At 39.6% G+C, this 15,193-nt stretch overlaps 3 protein-coding genes across 3 annotated transcripts in view; 1 reads left to right on the top strand and 2 right to left on the bottom strand.

Moving 5' to 3' along the window:
- The window catches only part of LOC122620011 (voltage-dependent calcium channel subunit alpha-2/delta-3), a 38,551-nt gene that overhangs the window by 10,314 nt on the left and 13,044 nt on the right, over nucleotides 1-15,193 (top strand). The window contains exons 3-4 of the mRNA XM_043797277.1: nucleotides 1,005-1,086; nucleotides 10,647-10,757. Coding sequence (XP_043653212.1) covers nucleotides 1,005-1,086; nucleotides 10,647-10,757 — 193 coding nt within the window. The remainder of the gene's footprint in view (nucleotides 1-1,004; nucleotides 1,087-10,646; nucleotides 10,758-15,193) is intronic.
- Nucleotides 2,813-3,758, bottom strand: LOC122611751 (phenoloxidase-activating factor 2). Its single transcript, XM_043785043.1, has 2 exons — nucleotides 3,702-3,758; nucleotides 2,813-3,637 (listed from the first exon to the last, which is right to left on the bottom strand). The coding sequence occupies exons 1-2, from the start codon at nucleotides 3,756-3,758 to the stop codon at nucleotides 2,813-2,815; spliced, it is 882 nt and encodes a 293-aa protein (XP_043640978.1).
- Nucleotides 11,518-13,850, bottom strand: LOC122611749 (phenoloxidase-activating factor 2-like). The gene is made up of 4 exons (XM_043785042.1): nucleotides 13,823-13,850; nucleotides 13,282-13,502; nucleotides 11,992-13,128; nucleotides 11,518-11,622 (listed from the first exon to the last, which is right to left on the bottom strand). Exons 1-4 carry the CDS (start codon nucleotides 13,848-13,850, stop codon nucleotides 11,518-11,520), a joined length of 1,491 nt encoding a protein of 496 aa, XP_043640977.1.

The raw sequence follows: 15,193 nt of genomic DNA, 5'->3' as shown, positions 1-15,193 counted from the left end.
GAAAGAGAGAGAGCTCGTTGGAATGGTGGCTCGCCGTCGGCTCAACATAATCAACATTGCGTATACGCAACGTTGCTGCGGTTCAAGTTTCCTTGGCTTCGCCTACCTTCCCCTCTTTGCCACAGTATTGATATTGCAGATAATGCCATAAAATTGTCCAAATATTTTTGGGGGCATTATTCTGCAAGGTCTTTACTCTGGCTCAACTTGATTTTCTTTTTGCTCGTTGTTTCGTTCGTAATTTTTTTATAATATTCCAATTTTTATTCTCGTTTTCCTTGGTTGTATCAACACTCCGACTTCGGGTCCTCCTCCCTAATTTTCAATTTTCTGTTGCTGTAGACGTATTTTTCCCCTCCATGGACTTGTTTTATGAGCACTCGTTGGGCTGCTTTTGTTTTGCTTTTGACTTTCGCGTTTAGATTATAAATGTTTGGCAAATGTTTTCACAATAGTTGGCTGTTGGTCCTGTTGTTACCCCTTGACCCTTGAGAGTTTCCCCCGTCCCATTCGTTGGTCCTTTGTAATGAGTTTGGCTGCTGTCTTGGGTTTTTCTCAAGTGAATTGCACTACTGGTCGTCTCTTGCCCATTAGTCGATTTACCTAAATCTTATTAGCAAGCATTGTCCAAATATGTTGCCAAGTACATTTGTATTTTTACAAATATTGGTTGCATTATTTTCGCAGCCAGATATATAATGCTATCATTAAGCAATCGTAGGCTTGAACATAATGAGTTGGAAATAATTTATGCGGGATTTTAAATCGATTTTAATTGATTTAAAATCAGCCTCATGTCGATGAGTAGCAATGGTATTGTAGGCTAATGACCTGAACGCTTTTTAACGACACTTGTATTCCGTACATTAAGCAAATGTTCAAATTTACACTTAAATCCAAGTTCAATCGAACATAACGAATCGGTTAACACACACCAAATAATAATTTAACTTGTGCAAATTTAATTTTGATAAAACTCATCCATTTTATACTTACTTTTTCAGGGTTCGCAATTGGGCCTTGAAGTTCGGCGTTGACTTGTGGGAGTTTGGACGACAATTTACCAAAATGAACGAGATCAAAAGTGTAAGTAATTACGTGGGCGAAATGTCTAGAGATTCGATGGCTGTGATAATATAAGCATATGTATCTGATAATGCTGACATGTGGGTACGACCAATCGCCTGGGTTAATGGCTACGATTGTTTGGCTGGGGTTTAGCAGAAACAAATTCACTTAAGCTCTGTGGCCACTTAGTTGAACTTATCGAAAAGCAAGAATATATCGATAAAAGCTTCGAATGGCTCGGCTTAGAGGGAGCTTAACTAGCAAATGCGTCAATTTTTCGTGTGTTCCTTTGACGTTCTTATTTGGTTCCTCTGATATGGTGTGTGCTGTTTTGTTTGGATTTGCTTTGTTGCCTGCTGTTGGCCCTAATGCAATTTAAACACAAATAAGGCTAATTGGGGGGGTTAACTCGGGGGTTAAGCGGGCTGATATAAGTATACGCCACGCTGCTATTTGGATTTGGTTGACTGCGTGGCCTGCGGTAGAGGAAGATGGTTTCAGCGAGTCGCGTACTTTCGCGTTTAATCAGACGTGCCTAAGTTAGTGGACTGCTTTTACTGGCCGACTGTGTACTATACGTTGTGATTATGTGCGAGGGTATTGCGTTTATGCGGATTTGCATACAGAAGACAAGCGTTTTCTCAATACTCTACATTGTTTTATTTAGTGATTAAAGGAAAGTAATGATTTTGTTGTAGGATTTAAAGAGCTGAAAACAAAGAACCTACTGATTTTTAGTTATGCTTTCAGAATAATTAATTAGTACTAATCTTTACTTAGAAGGATCTAATATCATAATTCAATGTAATATAATTTATGAAAACTGTAACAATATTGATCATGGAAATAGCCAAGAAAATGTACATTGACTTAATACTCCGAAATAAAGCCTTAAAAATACTTTTTTTTCACAGAATAAACAAATTTCTCAGCGACATTAAAAGTGTTGATGGATTGAAATGAGCGTATGGGCCTGTTTTCCATGAAGTATAGTATGGGCTGGACTTGCTGAAGGCCCAGCCGGCCCCAAATAAGGGTATAAATATCGGGCAAATTATACAGAGAAACAGGGCAGGAGAAAGAACAAGGATCCTGGCGGGACAAGGGGACCCGAGGGAAAGGAGGGCTGCGGAGGAAGCGACAGGATTCGGAGCCAGAAAGGCAGCTAAAATGCAAATAAATTTGCTGGCTGTGACTGTCATTGAGTCTGTAATTGTCAAGTGCCTTGTTGCTGTTGCTTTGCTGTACGTGTGTGTGTGTGTGTCATTGTTGTTGTTGGTCCGGTTGTGGGTGTAGGTATGTGTATGGTGTTTGGGTGTGCGTGTGTTGCTGTGTGTGACTGCCGCTGACAACGTTTGTTTGTGTTAATTTAAAGCGCACGTCGCTTACAACGGCAAAAAATGAAAACCTCCGCCCAGATTGAATTAAATATCAAGTATTCGCCGCGTTGTTCGGTTGGCTGGCATGGTCCGCGTCTACGTGTGTGTGGGCATGTATTCCTATGTGCCTTATGAACATTATATTATACCATTTTGTGCGTGTGTAGGTTGATCTGTCCTTGCGTGGTTTTTTATCTTTGTTGTTAGTGGTTGTGTGAACGCCGTCCTTGTTAACGCCTTTTGCATCAACCTTCAACGCAATTTTTTAAATAATTATTTGTGTATTTTAAAATAATTGAAAAAAAAAACCGCTTTAGAAGTGGGATCAACTGTATTTTGGATTCAAATAATTATATAATTGTATATTAATTATCATCGGGTAAATATACTTTAACTTCCAAATGCCTATCAATCCACGGCTTATATTCAAAAACATCTGTATAAGTCCCCGGAACGTTTTCTTCATTACAACCCACGCCAAAGTTGACAATGCCAATTTGCTCGAACTGCTGGGGGTCCTCGGTCATTGGACAGAAAAGAGCTGCACCACCATCGCCGGTGCATGCATCAGTGTCCTTCTCGCCACCGGCACAAATCAACCCACGAGGCAGTGTATACTTTGGGCCCAGCCTGGTTTTTCGCAGCTTCTCCTGACATACATCCCTGGGTACGATCGGTAAATCAATTTTTTTCAGGACGCTTGCTTGGTCCTTATCGCTGAACCGATGTTTACCCCAGCCAGCCACCACACAGCGAGTGGAACTAAGCGATCTTCTCTGGGTGGGCAAGCAGATGGTATTAATCTTGAATGTGAGTGGGAAATGCTGCTCTAAGAAGAGCAGCGCCAAGTTGTTTTCTCCTTTCCGATAATCAAACAACTCATGAACAACCATTTGTTTCACAGACGCCTCTTCAATTGGATATTCTTCCGAAGGATCTGCGTACTTCCATTCTCCCGCGCTGACGATGAGATCATTCACGTCTTTATTAAATATCTGATGGGCCGCTGTGAGAACCACGTTTGGGGCAATTAAAGAGCCAACACCTACTAGGCTTTCATTGTGGATCACAGCTATGGTCCACGGAAATTCGCCTGGTTTTGCTTGACCATCGGTAACATTAGAGTCCACTTTCAAAACATTTGGATTGGCTTGTCCGCACTTCGTAGGCGATAGCAACAGCTCGGCATTCTATAGTTAAACAAGGTTATAAAGACACTAGTTAAATCTGAATTAAAACTAAGTAAATTTGCACCTCATTTTCCGCCGCTCCAAAAACAAAAAGTGCTACTATTAGTGCCCAAGCGAACATGTTAGCAGTCCGACCCTCAATTCAAACTAAAATACAATTTTTAGCTACACGTTCCAAAAGCCTATATAATCAGACGAAAGATTGGAAATAATATATGTATAATTTCGTTTTTCTGAGAAAGATTATTTGCTTTTTATGTGTATACAACAGATACGTTCAAAAATGTAGAACCATTTTTGAATGGTACGAATTTTTGACGAACTAAATGAAAAAATATGTATTAATGAAAAAGTGGCATCTTTCTTTAGGTTATATTCTTCTTCATTTTATTGCTGACACAGTTGTTTTTTGTATGGTTGTCCTTTGAAAAAAATATGTTGTTATCGAAAAAATAGGAAAAAATGAATATTAAAAAGGAAAGTGGGCAACATCGTAGGTGTGGACCGCACACAGTTTTTCTTATTTTTATTTATTCGCTTTTTCCTGTTGTTTTGCTGTAGCTGCTTTTTCTTTGCTATTTTGGGTAGCTGTTTTTTCCGTTTGGCGTTTTAAAGAAGCATAATAAAAAGTAAAACAAATGCAGCGCACACGTTCAGTTATGCGAAAGGCGTCGCAGGACAACAGGGACACCAAGGACAACAGCAATCCGAAGACAAAATGGCTGCGACGAAGGAGGAACACAGTGAGAATGGAAGGAGCGTGTGTGCGTGTGTTTGTGCGGAATGCCTGTGCGTGGCGCATATTCATTTATTTTATTTTCCGTATTCTTTTGGCTCAAAAGTGCTTAGCGCTGACTAGCTAAAAAAAGTATCTACCTAAGTCATGAAATATGTTCTTCAGACAGATACAACCTTCAACCGGATTTAATGGCCAGTGCGAATTTGGCATACCCTCTCTGCCATTGCTATTTTTTAGCACAATTTATAAAATAATGAATTATATACCACTTGTATAAAATATTTAAAAGTACTAGATCTAGTCTGCTGAAGAGTAAAAAATATTATAAATAATCCGGTTGCTAAGAATACTAAGTCAGAATGCGAAGTTAGATAATACACATTGTTTGTGAATAATTCCATTATTGACCTACGCAAGTAAATGATTGGGAATGGAATGGTACATCGTTATCGCTTATAAGCAAGTTCAAAGAAACTTTATAAAAGTGTCAGCTTTTCTGCTAGCTGAGCTTATTAATAATGTATTTCGACATCGGCTTTTAATCTATTTCATTATTGGAACTATATCAAGTCAAATATGTTGATATTTCGTGGCTTACCAAACCATATATTTGATCTGCCATAATAATTCAGTCTTTAAAATGTTGAACCGTTGAGCATTGCCTAAGATATTGCAACGGAAATTGAGGTGACAGCCGCATTACACAACCAAATAACTTGCATACGGCGGCCACTTTCTGTCAAACGTGACTGAAAAGAAAGGGGTTTATCGACAACATGGCAACGCAAATGGACAAAATGACAGGAGCACTCTCACTTTGCGTATGTGTTGTCATTATGGAAAATGATGATGTGCAGCTAACGGTGCTGCTGATCATTGTCTAACAGCTGGGCTCGCATCTCACATCACTTGCAGTGAAATATGGGTCAAATTCATGTGAAAATTGCCTTTTCTTTCTCAACTTGCTTTGCAGGCAAATAAATTTAAGCGTGCCCTCATTTCGCACGTAATACAGAACTTTTAAAACGGCGAAAAATATAAGAAAACAAAACTGGCGCGTGCTGTCGTTTTTCTTCGCCGTCCAGCCTTCGCTTTCCCTCACAATTTTCCATTTTCCCTCGTCTATTTCATTTTCCTAGTCGACTGCCACTGTAAGTGGCATGCAAATTATTGTTTTCTGCCTTTGCCAGCTTTTTAGCTCTTCTACTTGGCATTCTTCTCGACGCTTATTGAAGGTAAAAGTAAACCATCTGTAAGTCGAGTTCATGTTCGTGGGAGAAAATCTTAATCCTTAAAGCTTTTCAAACAATTAAGCAATTTTTCGGACTATTACATTTTATTTTCTAAATTGTTTTGAGGTAATATTATGATGACGTATTTTACAGCATCAAAACTAATTTATTTTAAGTTTCAGCTTAGCACAAGTAACCTTTGAAAATGTTTTATTTTTAAATTAATCTAAGTTGCGCTTATTACGAATTGTTTGTGATTTAAATTTAGTGAAATCCCCTTTCTTTGCGTCTGCATTCTGCCCGCCGTCTAAGCAATTGTAATTTCTCGTGTGCAGGGGCTGGGCTCCAAAATGCAGATTGTTGGTCATTTGTTTGGGAAAGTGGTTGCCCACTCCGCCGATACCAACTGCACATCAGCATGCAACTCCCACGCGGCGATTCTGCTCCATTTTCCAGAGTTTGGTGACAAATACAAAGGCCTTGTTAAGGGCCTTGTGGCTTAAATGGGGGCGGGTACCGTGCTTGGGCTCAGAGAGATCGAGTTGGTTTTGTGTGTTTGGCTAACTAAGTGTGTGGCGAACAGTGTTGCGGACTGCAAAGAGACTAATCGTAAATCAAGGCGACGACTAGGCGACGCACTTGAGAGGGTTGGGCATAGGGGATCCACCGGAATGGCCGAGGGCAGCTCAGCTCCTTCATGGAGCTACTCTCCACTGGCTTTTGTGCGGTCCGAAATGCATTCGGGCCGCAGACCCACACAGTCCTTGATCCTCTTCATATATATATAATATACTATATATATATGTATATACATATATGTATGTACAGATGTACGTCGGTGTATGGCCAGGTCTTGTCTATGCAAATATTTAAGTCTGTCGTTGTCGTTTGGTGGCGAAAATGCGAGCATGACATACAGCTGCCGGCAAATAAATGTTAGGTGGGCGGATACTTCTCGGAACTGCTCCTTAATGAAAGTATAAAGCAAATTAAATATTTAATTTCATCAACTCCTTAGGGGGTTTGTCCATTAAATGGACGAAGCAAATGCCAGCTGGAATGACTCAACTCCCGGTAGGTTATGTATTTCCTTAATTAACTACAGAATAACTAAAGAATGGTTTTCTAGGCAGTTTTATCCCATATTCACTAATTTAAATTAGTTTCCTAATACGTTCCAAAGTCGCACTGCTCTAAGAGTTAGAAAACACTGTCCTTTAAACTATTTATCACGAGGAAGTGAAGGTCTGCTGAAACCAACTAACTCTTTACTCTCTTTACTTAACTCGTGATTAAAAACAAGAAAAACACGCTAATTAAAACTTAAATGCACGTCGTGAGTAAAATGTAATTGAAATTATCAGTGGAAGAAACAAAGTCTATCATAGATAGAAAAACTACAAACTTTAATATGCAAAGAAAAAAAGGAGAAAAATATAAAAACATGTCTGTGCTGAGAAACTAGTTTAAGAAATCTCTACTTCAGTGAACAGGGAAACATGCGCGTTGATGCGAGACATTGTTGCTCGCTTTTCCGAAGGGTTTGGGGCCCCAAGATTCGTTGGGGCTACAAACAGGAGTTGAGGAGCGACAGCGACATCTTCATTAAAATCTAATTAGCGCATTTCCAGACCATGCCACAAAATGCCAAACCAGACCAAGGAGTTTCTCCGCTGTCGGAGCCCATCGTGGCACTTTGGAGCATTATAACTCAGACAAGAGGAAGCCAGGGCGAAAGTCAATATTCCCAACGCTACAAGTGCACTGGAGGGAATGCTTACTTTAATTATTGTCGAACACACAATGCTATATTGCTTTTGTAAGCAAAGTCAGAAACAATTAGATTCTATGGCTAAAAAATATAATAACCTTTTATATATAAATAATCTTCAGCGCAAGACGCTTTGGGGTTTTTTTCTTTAATTAACCGTTGATAACCCTAAGAATGGCCTTTTATTTGAGTTTTTTATTGAAATTCCAAACCTCTGTACGGTTTTCTCAGTAATGAATTTTATATACAGAATGTAGAGATAAGTCTTCAATAAAGTTTTCCAAATCTAAAAACAAAAACAAAGTTTGATAAGCCGAATATGTGATTGTCAAAAACACCCAGTATTATTACTCATTCTAATGAAAAATGTCTGATGTTATCAAAATGAAATTCGTGGAATTTCCGAAACATGAATTTTATTGAGTAAGTACAATAATTTATTTGTAAATGCAATCAAGTTTTGCGACCGATGCCTTCAAATTCATGGCTGTTTGTTTCAGTGCAAAAGAAGTTTAAAATTTGCATCCGAGTTCTGCCAGAGTTCAGGTCCAGGTAGCCGGCGCTGCTGTTGCATTGGCTGTTGCATTTGCTGCTGCATGCGTAAGCTGCTTAACTTAAGATGGAATTCAACAGGAGCAGAAGCCAAAGCTCAGGAATGCTCCTCTCCCGCAGCTCCGCCCCCGGATGTCCTTGCTCCAGTTAAAATTCTGCACCAGCTGCATACGCACCCGCTTGTGGGTGGTTGGGCGAGAAGGACGGTGGGTGGGGCGGTTGGCAGAGGTCCGCTGGAGGGCTCCTCCTTGCGCAACATTTTCCAGAGTCAACCGCAATATGAAAACTTTCTATGGCTGCTGCTGCTGCTGTTCTCGCTCTTCGAGTGCTACCCATATTGTATACATATTGTATATAGTTTTTTGCGCCACCACCCCCACTTGCAGCGCCTCCCCCACCACTCTCCCCGGCAGTTCGCATCGTGACAGGACACTGTTACACACACACATACACGCGTGTGTCCTTCAGGCGTGCATTGCATTTCGATGTTGCTCGCGTGGAAATTGCTTTATAAAATGTTGCCATCGCATGAAAGTTGGGTGAGGTTTTTGTGGGCGTGGCCCGTGCAGACATGGCTAATATCTTGCTAGCCCCGCAGATATATATATCTAGAAGTAGAAACTTTTTCCTTCATTGATTCTTTTTTTATTTTTTTATTTTTTGTTAAGCTTCGGCTTCTTGCTTGACATTCTTTTAATTTTCAATGCATTTTCCTAACCCCATGGATTGCCTTTTCGATTTAACCTTGCTCTACTCCTTTTTTGACCATTGGCTTTGAATTGGAAATAGTTTGCTAATGGTTTTTGCAACTGCCATAAATCATGCTTGCGGTTAAAACTTTGAAGGATCGATTACTTGTACAAAGGAAAAGTGCTTGAAATTGGATCAATTTGGATATGTAGCTAGCGTTAAACTTCTAATTTGAATTTCCCTTAAAGAGATCTTTATTAACGATTTAGAAAATTAAATTATTTCCCTAGTAAATCTAATTCCGCCATTTCAAAGCTCCTACATGTGAGTCAATTGCAGTCGGCATTTATAATGCTCAGTGGTATTACAAGTAAGACAAAGCGGGGGATAAGCTCCTTGTGCCAGTAATACAGTATTTTTTTCACAATTTTTGTGGGTGACATTTTCTTTGGCCCACCAATGCCTGCCTCAAAGAGACTTCTTCCTGCAGTTTTAGTTCTGTGGTCACACACAAGCATTCAAATGGTACATGGTGGGATTTTGGCCCAGGCCACAAGTATTTGCAGCGTATGTGTGTTCCATTCACACTTACATTTACAAGTATACACAGAGAAAAAGTTATATATATATATCAATTTCGATTTAACAAAAAGGTGTGTTTCCAGATTAATGAAAACTATGTTTAAATAATCTCTTGTTCGTTCCTAGTTCATACCATGCAAGTTAGAAAAATAAAGTGATTCCTTACAAATTGTCAAAGGGATTAATTTATATGGTCTTCACTTAAGTTAGTTAGCAAGGAAATTTGCGCAAAACAAATAAGAGCGCTTAATTGTTGCACAACATTAAAATTATATTTAATTCGAGTTAAATTTTTTGGGAATGTATATGTATTCATAGCCAAGCCGTTTCTTGTCTGCTGCTGCTGCTGGCACTGAATCAGTTAAGAAAAGTTTCCTAATTAATTCGCTTGGGACATGTACAGACGCACACAGGACTTTGCGCTCTTCTTTTCTTTCTCTTCCCGGTGCAGCAGAAATATAATTTAACTGACAGTTTGTTTGAAAAGTGACAATTTGAAATGGGCGTGGCCGACGCCCCCGTATAACTCCATTTCTAAATTGCTAATTTGTGCCACTTAAATGAATGGAAAAGTCATAAAATGCATTTGCCTGCGAAGCCCATTTATTTTCCATTTGCCTGCTACGCTGCTCTTTCGATTATGATTATGGGAATTCATCAGAGAGAAAAACTAACAGAGAAGAAAACTCGTCAGAATTTTCCATTAAAGCAGATGACAACACGTTCGATAGAAAAATCATTAAAATGGCGATGGGCATTTCCGTGTGCGTGTGTCGGCTCTAGTAACTGGTGAGGAAAATCAGAGCCACTAACTTGGCCCCTAAATGCGTGTCTCTGCTCCAGTCTTAAACTAGAATGTGTGCGTGTCTCACTTCAGTTAGCAAAAGTTCCATTTGTGAGAGTGTTGTATGAGGAAGTGCAATGAATTGTGAAATTGTATAAGAATTACATACGCAGTGGCGAATTTTTTTATAATAGTGTAGAAGTGGATGTTGGACTGCGTTTATAAATTAAAATGTATTAAATTTTAGTGGTTAATTAAACTTTATTCGATGTCTTAACTCGATCAACTTGTTTTTCATTTTATGAGCAACGGTGCTAGGCACCCTCCAGCTGGATGGCTTAAAAGAGAATGTCACCAAAACCCTGCCTTTATCTAATGAAAACCTTATTTAATTAATAAGATACATTAAAATCAATTTAGTATCAATTTAAGAGTCGCCTGAAGCCATAGAAACTGCGCCCACTTGAGTAATTTCAGGTTCAGATTGCCATTTCCGAGGTACATCAACCTTTTATGTTGGACAATAAGAAAGCGCAAAAGTTTTATGGCCCCTTAACCCTTTTTTGCTTTTGCGAACCGGCGCCCATCACTTTTATAGTTTATGCCTGTAGAATGTACTGAGAATTGTGTATCTGATGATTTCGTTTTTTCATTTACAGCGCTTCAAGGACACCGAAATCGAAGTAAAGCGCAAGGATGGTATTATCCTCCTGCGCGAATTGGCCGCCGAGGTGAAGAACTTTATGGATTTCAAGCGCAATGCTGTCATGGTAAGTGAAAATCTTCTACTCTTCCCTCGAACCCCCAAACATTCCTTCTCTTGTACACTTACCAACATTTTTGTAAAAGAGTATAGAGTCCAATAATTTGAACAATAGAAACTGAATAGATTTGTTTTAATGCCCAAAACTGCTACGCCCACACTTTGGAAAAATGTTTTGATATTTTTTACATATTTGTTAATCTTGTAACTTTCTCTTGATTTACTCGAAACTTTTTTGTTGTAAGTGGTAATTAACAATAACAGTAACAATAACAAAATCAGCAGATCTTCAATCTATTATCCAAATGAATAGCACAGCTAGTAAAGACGATTACTCTTACGTGATACGGTAATGAAGAAATTGTGTTCCGATTTTTGTTTCTACTGTACCATTCCCAAACTTTCTGTTCATCGGAAGTGCCTACAATTGACAAGTGGCTCAATCTCTCAAAAAGCTCAAGGGAATGGCGACGACCCACCAACTCTCAAATTTGAGGACGGCACTAAAAAACACAACAAAACAATAACACGCGGACACAGGACACCGTCTCCAGTGGGACACTGGCGTAAAGTGGAAAACAATAAATTGCCGTGGGGCCAGTCTGATTGCGATGGTGGTACAGGCGGTGGTGAATCAGAGGGGTCGCCGCCAAATTGAATTTAAAGTGCGCCCGCCACAAGCCCAAGTTTTTGATGGTGCCCGCAGCTGCTGCGTGTGCGTGCCGAGCAATGTCACGGGACGGAAAGCTCCGCTCCTGGCGAAAGGACTAACTGCCGGCCACGCCCACGCCCACGCCACCGAGGACATCCCCATTCTGCGGTCCTTGCGGTCTGTCTCTCTTTGTGGCACTCCACTGTGTCCACTGTGTCCACTGCGTGTCAATGAAGTCCCCCACTATCCGGGTAATTTGCACGGGCCACGATGGGTTAATAATACACAGTGAATTGTCGATAAAAAATCAATTGGTTCTGAATCACTAAGGAAAAGCAAATCCAGCTAATATCAACTAAGTTCTTGCATTAAATACACCAAAAAAGTCTAAAATTTTACAATACGCTCTTTTGAAAATATTTTGAACAAACAATGTATAATTATCTTTTATGAAAAACGGTTCTTGCAAAAACGCAGAGTATTGCAGACCGGCATAATTATCGGCCATTCACATCTTTTAATACCAACTCAAAGATTTTCCCATCCTTTAGAATGAATTCATTATACAAATTTATTCGTTTTATTTTACGTATTCGTATTCCACATTGGAATGATGTTGCCCATTGAAATCATCTGAGTCGTTGTCTTGCTGAGGGGGTTTAACAATTTGTTGATCATTTCCTTGAACTGCATAATAATTGGGCTTCTTGGGTTCTGTAAACGGGTAATAAGTAATTGGCGTACCTTTACTATTACTATTCCCTTGGGCTAGTGATGGATTAGCTTCTTGGATCTGCCATCCATTGTTTGCAATATATGGAGGGATTCTTTCATAGTTCGGTTGCGTATACTGGTCTTTTTGCGGGTTTGCATAAGGAATCCCCTCTTGCTTTTCAGGCTGGGGGCCGTTGTTTCCTTCCGTATGAATCCACTGGAGAAGGCTGGCCACATTTGTATAAACACCCGGGACGTCTGGCAATCCGCAGTTTATGCCGAAGTTCACAATGCCAGCCAGTTCATAGCGCTGCGGATTGTTTTTCATCGGGCAGGCTAGCGGAGACCCACCATCACCGAAGCATGAATCCTTTCCAGGCTCCCCGCCTGCACACATTAGGCTGTTGTCGACGACGAAATCTCCTCCGTAAAATCTTTGAAGTTTCTGCTGACAGGGACGGTTTGGGACCACCGGTAATTCCAGCTTCTTCATGATATTCATGTAGGTGGAATCTTCGAAGGACTTCTTACCCCAGCCGGTAAATATGCAGCGGCTAAAGTCAAAATTGTTTGGAGCCGTGGGCAAGCATACTGGATTTATGTGCCGGTATTTTTCAAGCGATCTGACGAGAAACACAAGCGCCACATTATTGGCCCCGGTTGTCAAATTAAAGCCAGGATGACGGACAATCGACCGAATAGGAACGTCCACATGAGGAAGCTGCTCGGTATTGGTATCCAAGTCCCATTCGCCGGCCCGCACAACAAGCTGGTTGGCGTTCATATTTTCGATCCTTTGCTTGGCCGTGATCACTATATGTGGAGCGATAAGGGCGCCACCAGCCACGTAGTTGCGGCTTGTGGCATCCAGCAGGGCCACCATCCATGGTATCTCCGCCTCCTGGGCAAAGATCGTTTCCTGACTAAATGAAAAGGTGACACCATTCGGGTTGATAAATCCGCATGACGGATTAACAATAGGCTCAAGATGGTCGACGGCTGGCTCGTTGATCTGGAATAACAAATATAATAAAGTTATAATTGATTCGAAGGTATTTAAGTTTGGTATTTAATACTAGATTTAATCTTGATAAATAAACCCTATAAATATATATTCTAGATCAGGAACACAAGCCGGGAGTGGACTATACATTCTAAAGCTTACTGTTAGGTTCTTGGGGCAGCAAATCGCTGTGGAAACACATCCTAGGTTGCGGTAATCTATTGCCGATCGAAATTCAAGTTGAAACCGGCACAAGTGACGTGGGACGCAATGGTGATCAGATGATCCACCGCAATTTCGGTAAAGATCCTGATTCTGCGACTGGACATGACCAGCGAGCAGGATGAGGGACACTATTAAAATAACTCCGTACATTAGAACCACTCAAGACAACGCTGCGAAGTAAACTAATAGCAGAATATTCAGCGGACTTTTTGATGCGATGAAAAAAGACTTCAGCCTTATCGCATTGATGTATACATTTATATATAATTATGTATGTGTTCTGATTGCATACTTAGAGTTGAGTTATGTCTTTCTGTGGGACAAAAATATAAGAGAACCCAATGCTATAAATCGCCAATTCAATATTATATATATATTCTTGTTCAGGTTCCTTAGCCGAGATTATATCTATAAATAAATTGAACCATTTACCATATTTTATACCTCTTTAATGTCACTGGCTTGCTGAAAAACTGACTCCGTTGAGTGTATTTGAAGCGAATCATTCTGATTGATTGTTTTGGAGAAGTTTGCTTTATAATAAGCTCTCGTAGGGCTTTTCACTCCTTTCAGTTCCTTTCTCTGCCTATAGTGATTCGTCTTCGATGTCAGGCAATTCGTGTGACGGAAAGTTTCCTCCTGAGCCCCCAATGGGAAATTGCTCTTAATGCCCAGCAGCATGAACTTCTTGCATTTATTTAATTTAATTATAATTAACGTTAGACTATGCCGAAATTTCTGTTAATATATCTATATATATATATATATATATATAGAAGTATGTAAATATGCATGTGTCGGTGCTTTGTATTATATGTCGCTGCTTTATATGTATTATACGAGTATTTGTCATGCTGAAGCATTATACCATGTTAATGTCAATTTAAATAAATTATGAAATGTAAAGCAATTCGCAGAATTCTCTATATTCTCTAGAATTCGTCTAGTTTCGGGCCTGAATTCGAGTGAACTTCGACGAATGGTTTTGACGATTTGGGGTGCCAGGGTCCGTTTTGCTGATCTGGCACAAGCCCATAAATACTGAGTTTGGTGTCGAAATGGGACAGTCTTTATTGGAGAGTTCAGCATGTCATTTCCTAGGAAAAGCGCTGCCCGTGGCATCGACGGTATCGATGAAGTGAACGAAAATAATTATCATGATCCGACACATGTAAATGTTTAAATGTAACACATGCTTTAGGGCTTTCCAAATTGTATTACACAAAAATCCGATTCCCAGTTATTGGCGTTTAAAAGTGGCACATAACAGCATTTTTGAGTTCCAAATGTCAAATGTTTCCTTTTTTGGTCCCAACAATGTAATATTTTCATGTTTCTCAGTGCTATGAAATTATTCACAAATTTATGGCAGGGCTGGAAAAAGTCGAATACAATTTACGGGTTATCAATTAAATTTTTTAATCAGCGCATTTTCTGACCCTCCGGCAGCACTGAGCGGGGCACAAGAAATTCAGTGTGAGGTATATACAAATAATTCTTTATTTGTTTTTAATTGGTTTTTAATTTGAAACCCGTGATCCTTATATTGATTTTATTGATAACAGTCAGAAGTTATAATTTGCCATACACCTGTTTTTTAACAATATATATATTCGGTTTTAGACTTATTGAATTCGGAGGACTATATCATATAGGAACGGTCCAAAAGTTGAAGGAAAATATCGGAAAATAAATATTTATGTAATACTATAGTATTCTTTAAAGGAACAATACAATTAAAGCTTGAACTCAAATGTGCAGCCGGTTTATTTACTTTGTAATCATCAGCGGAATAAGATAACAACGTTAATTTCTATTCTGTGCACTTGCTGATACTATAAGTGGCTAT

This window comes from Drosophila teissieri, chromosome 2L (genome assembly GCF_016746235.2).
Source record: "Drosophila teissieri strain GT53w chromosome 2L, Prin_Dtei_1.1, whole genome shotgun sequence".
In the NCBI taxonomy this organism is placed as follows: Eukaryota; Metazoa; Arthropoda; class Insecta; order Diptera; family Drosophilidae; genus Drosophila; species Drosophila teissieri.
This window is presented reverse-complemented; position numbering and strand designations above follow the sequence as displayed.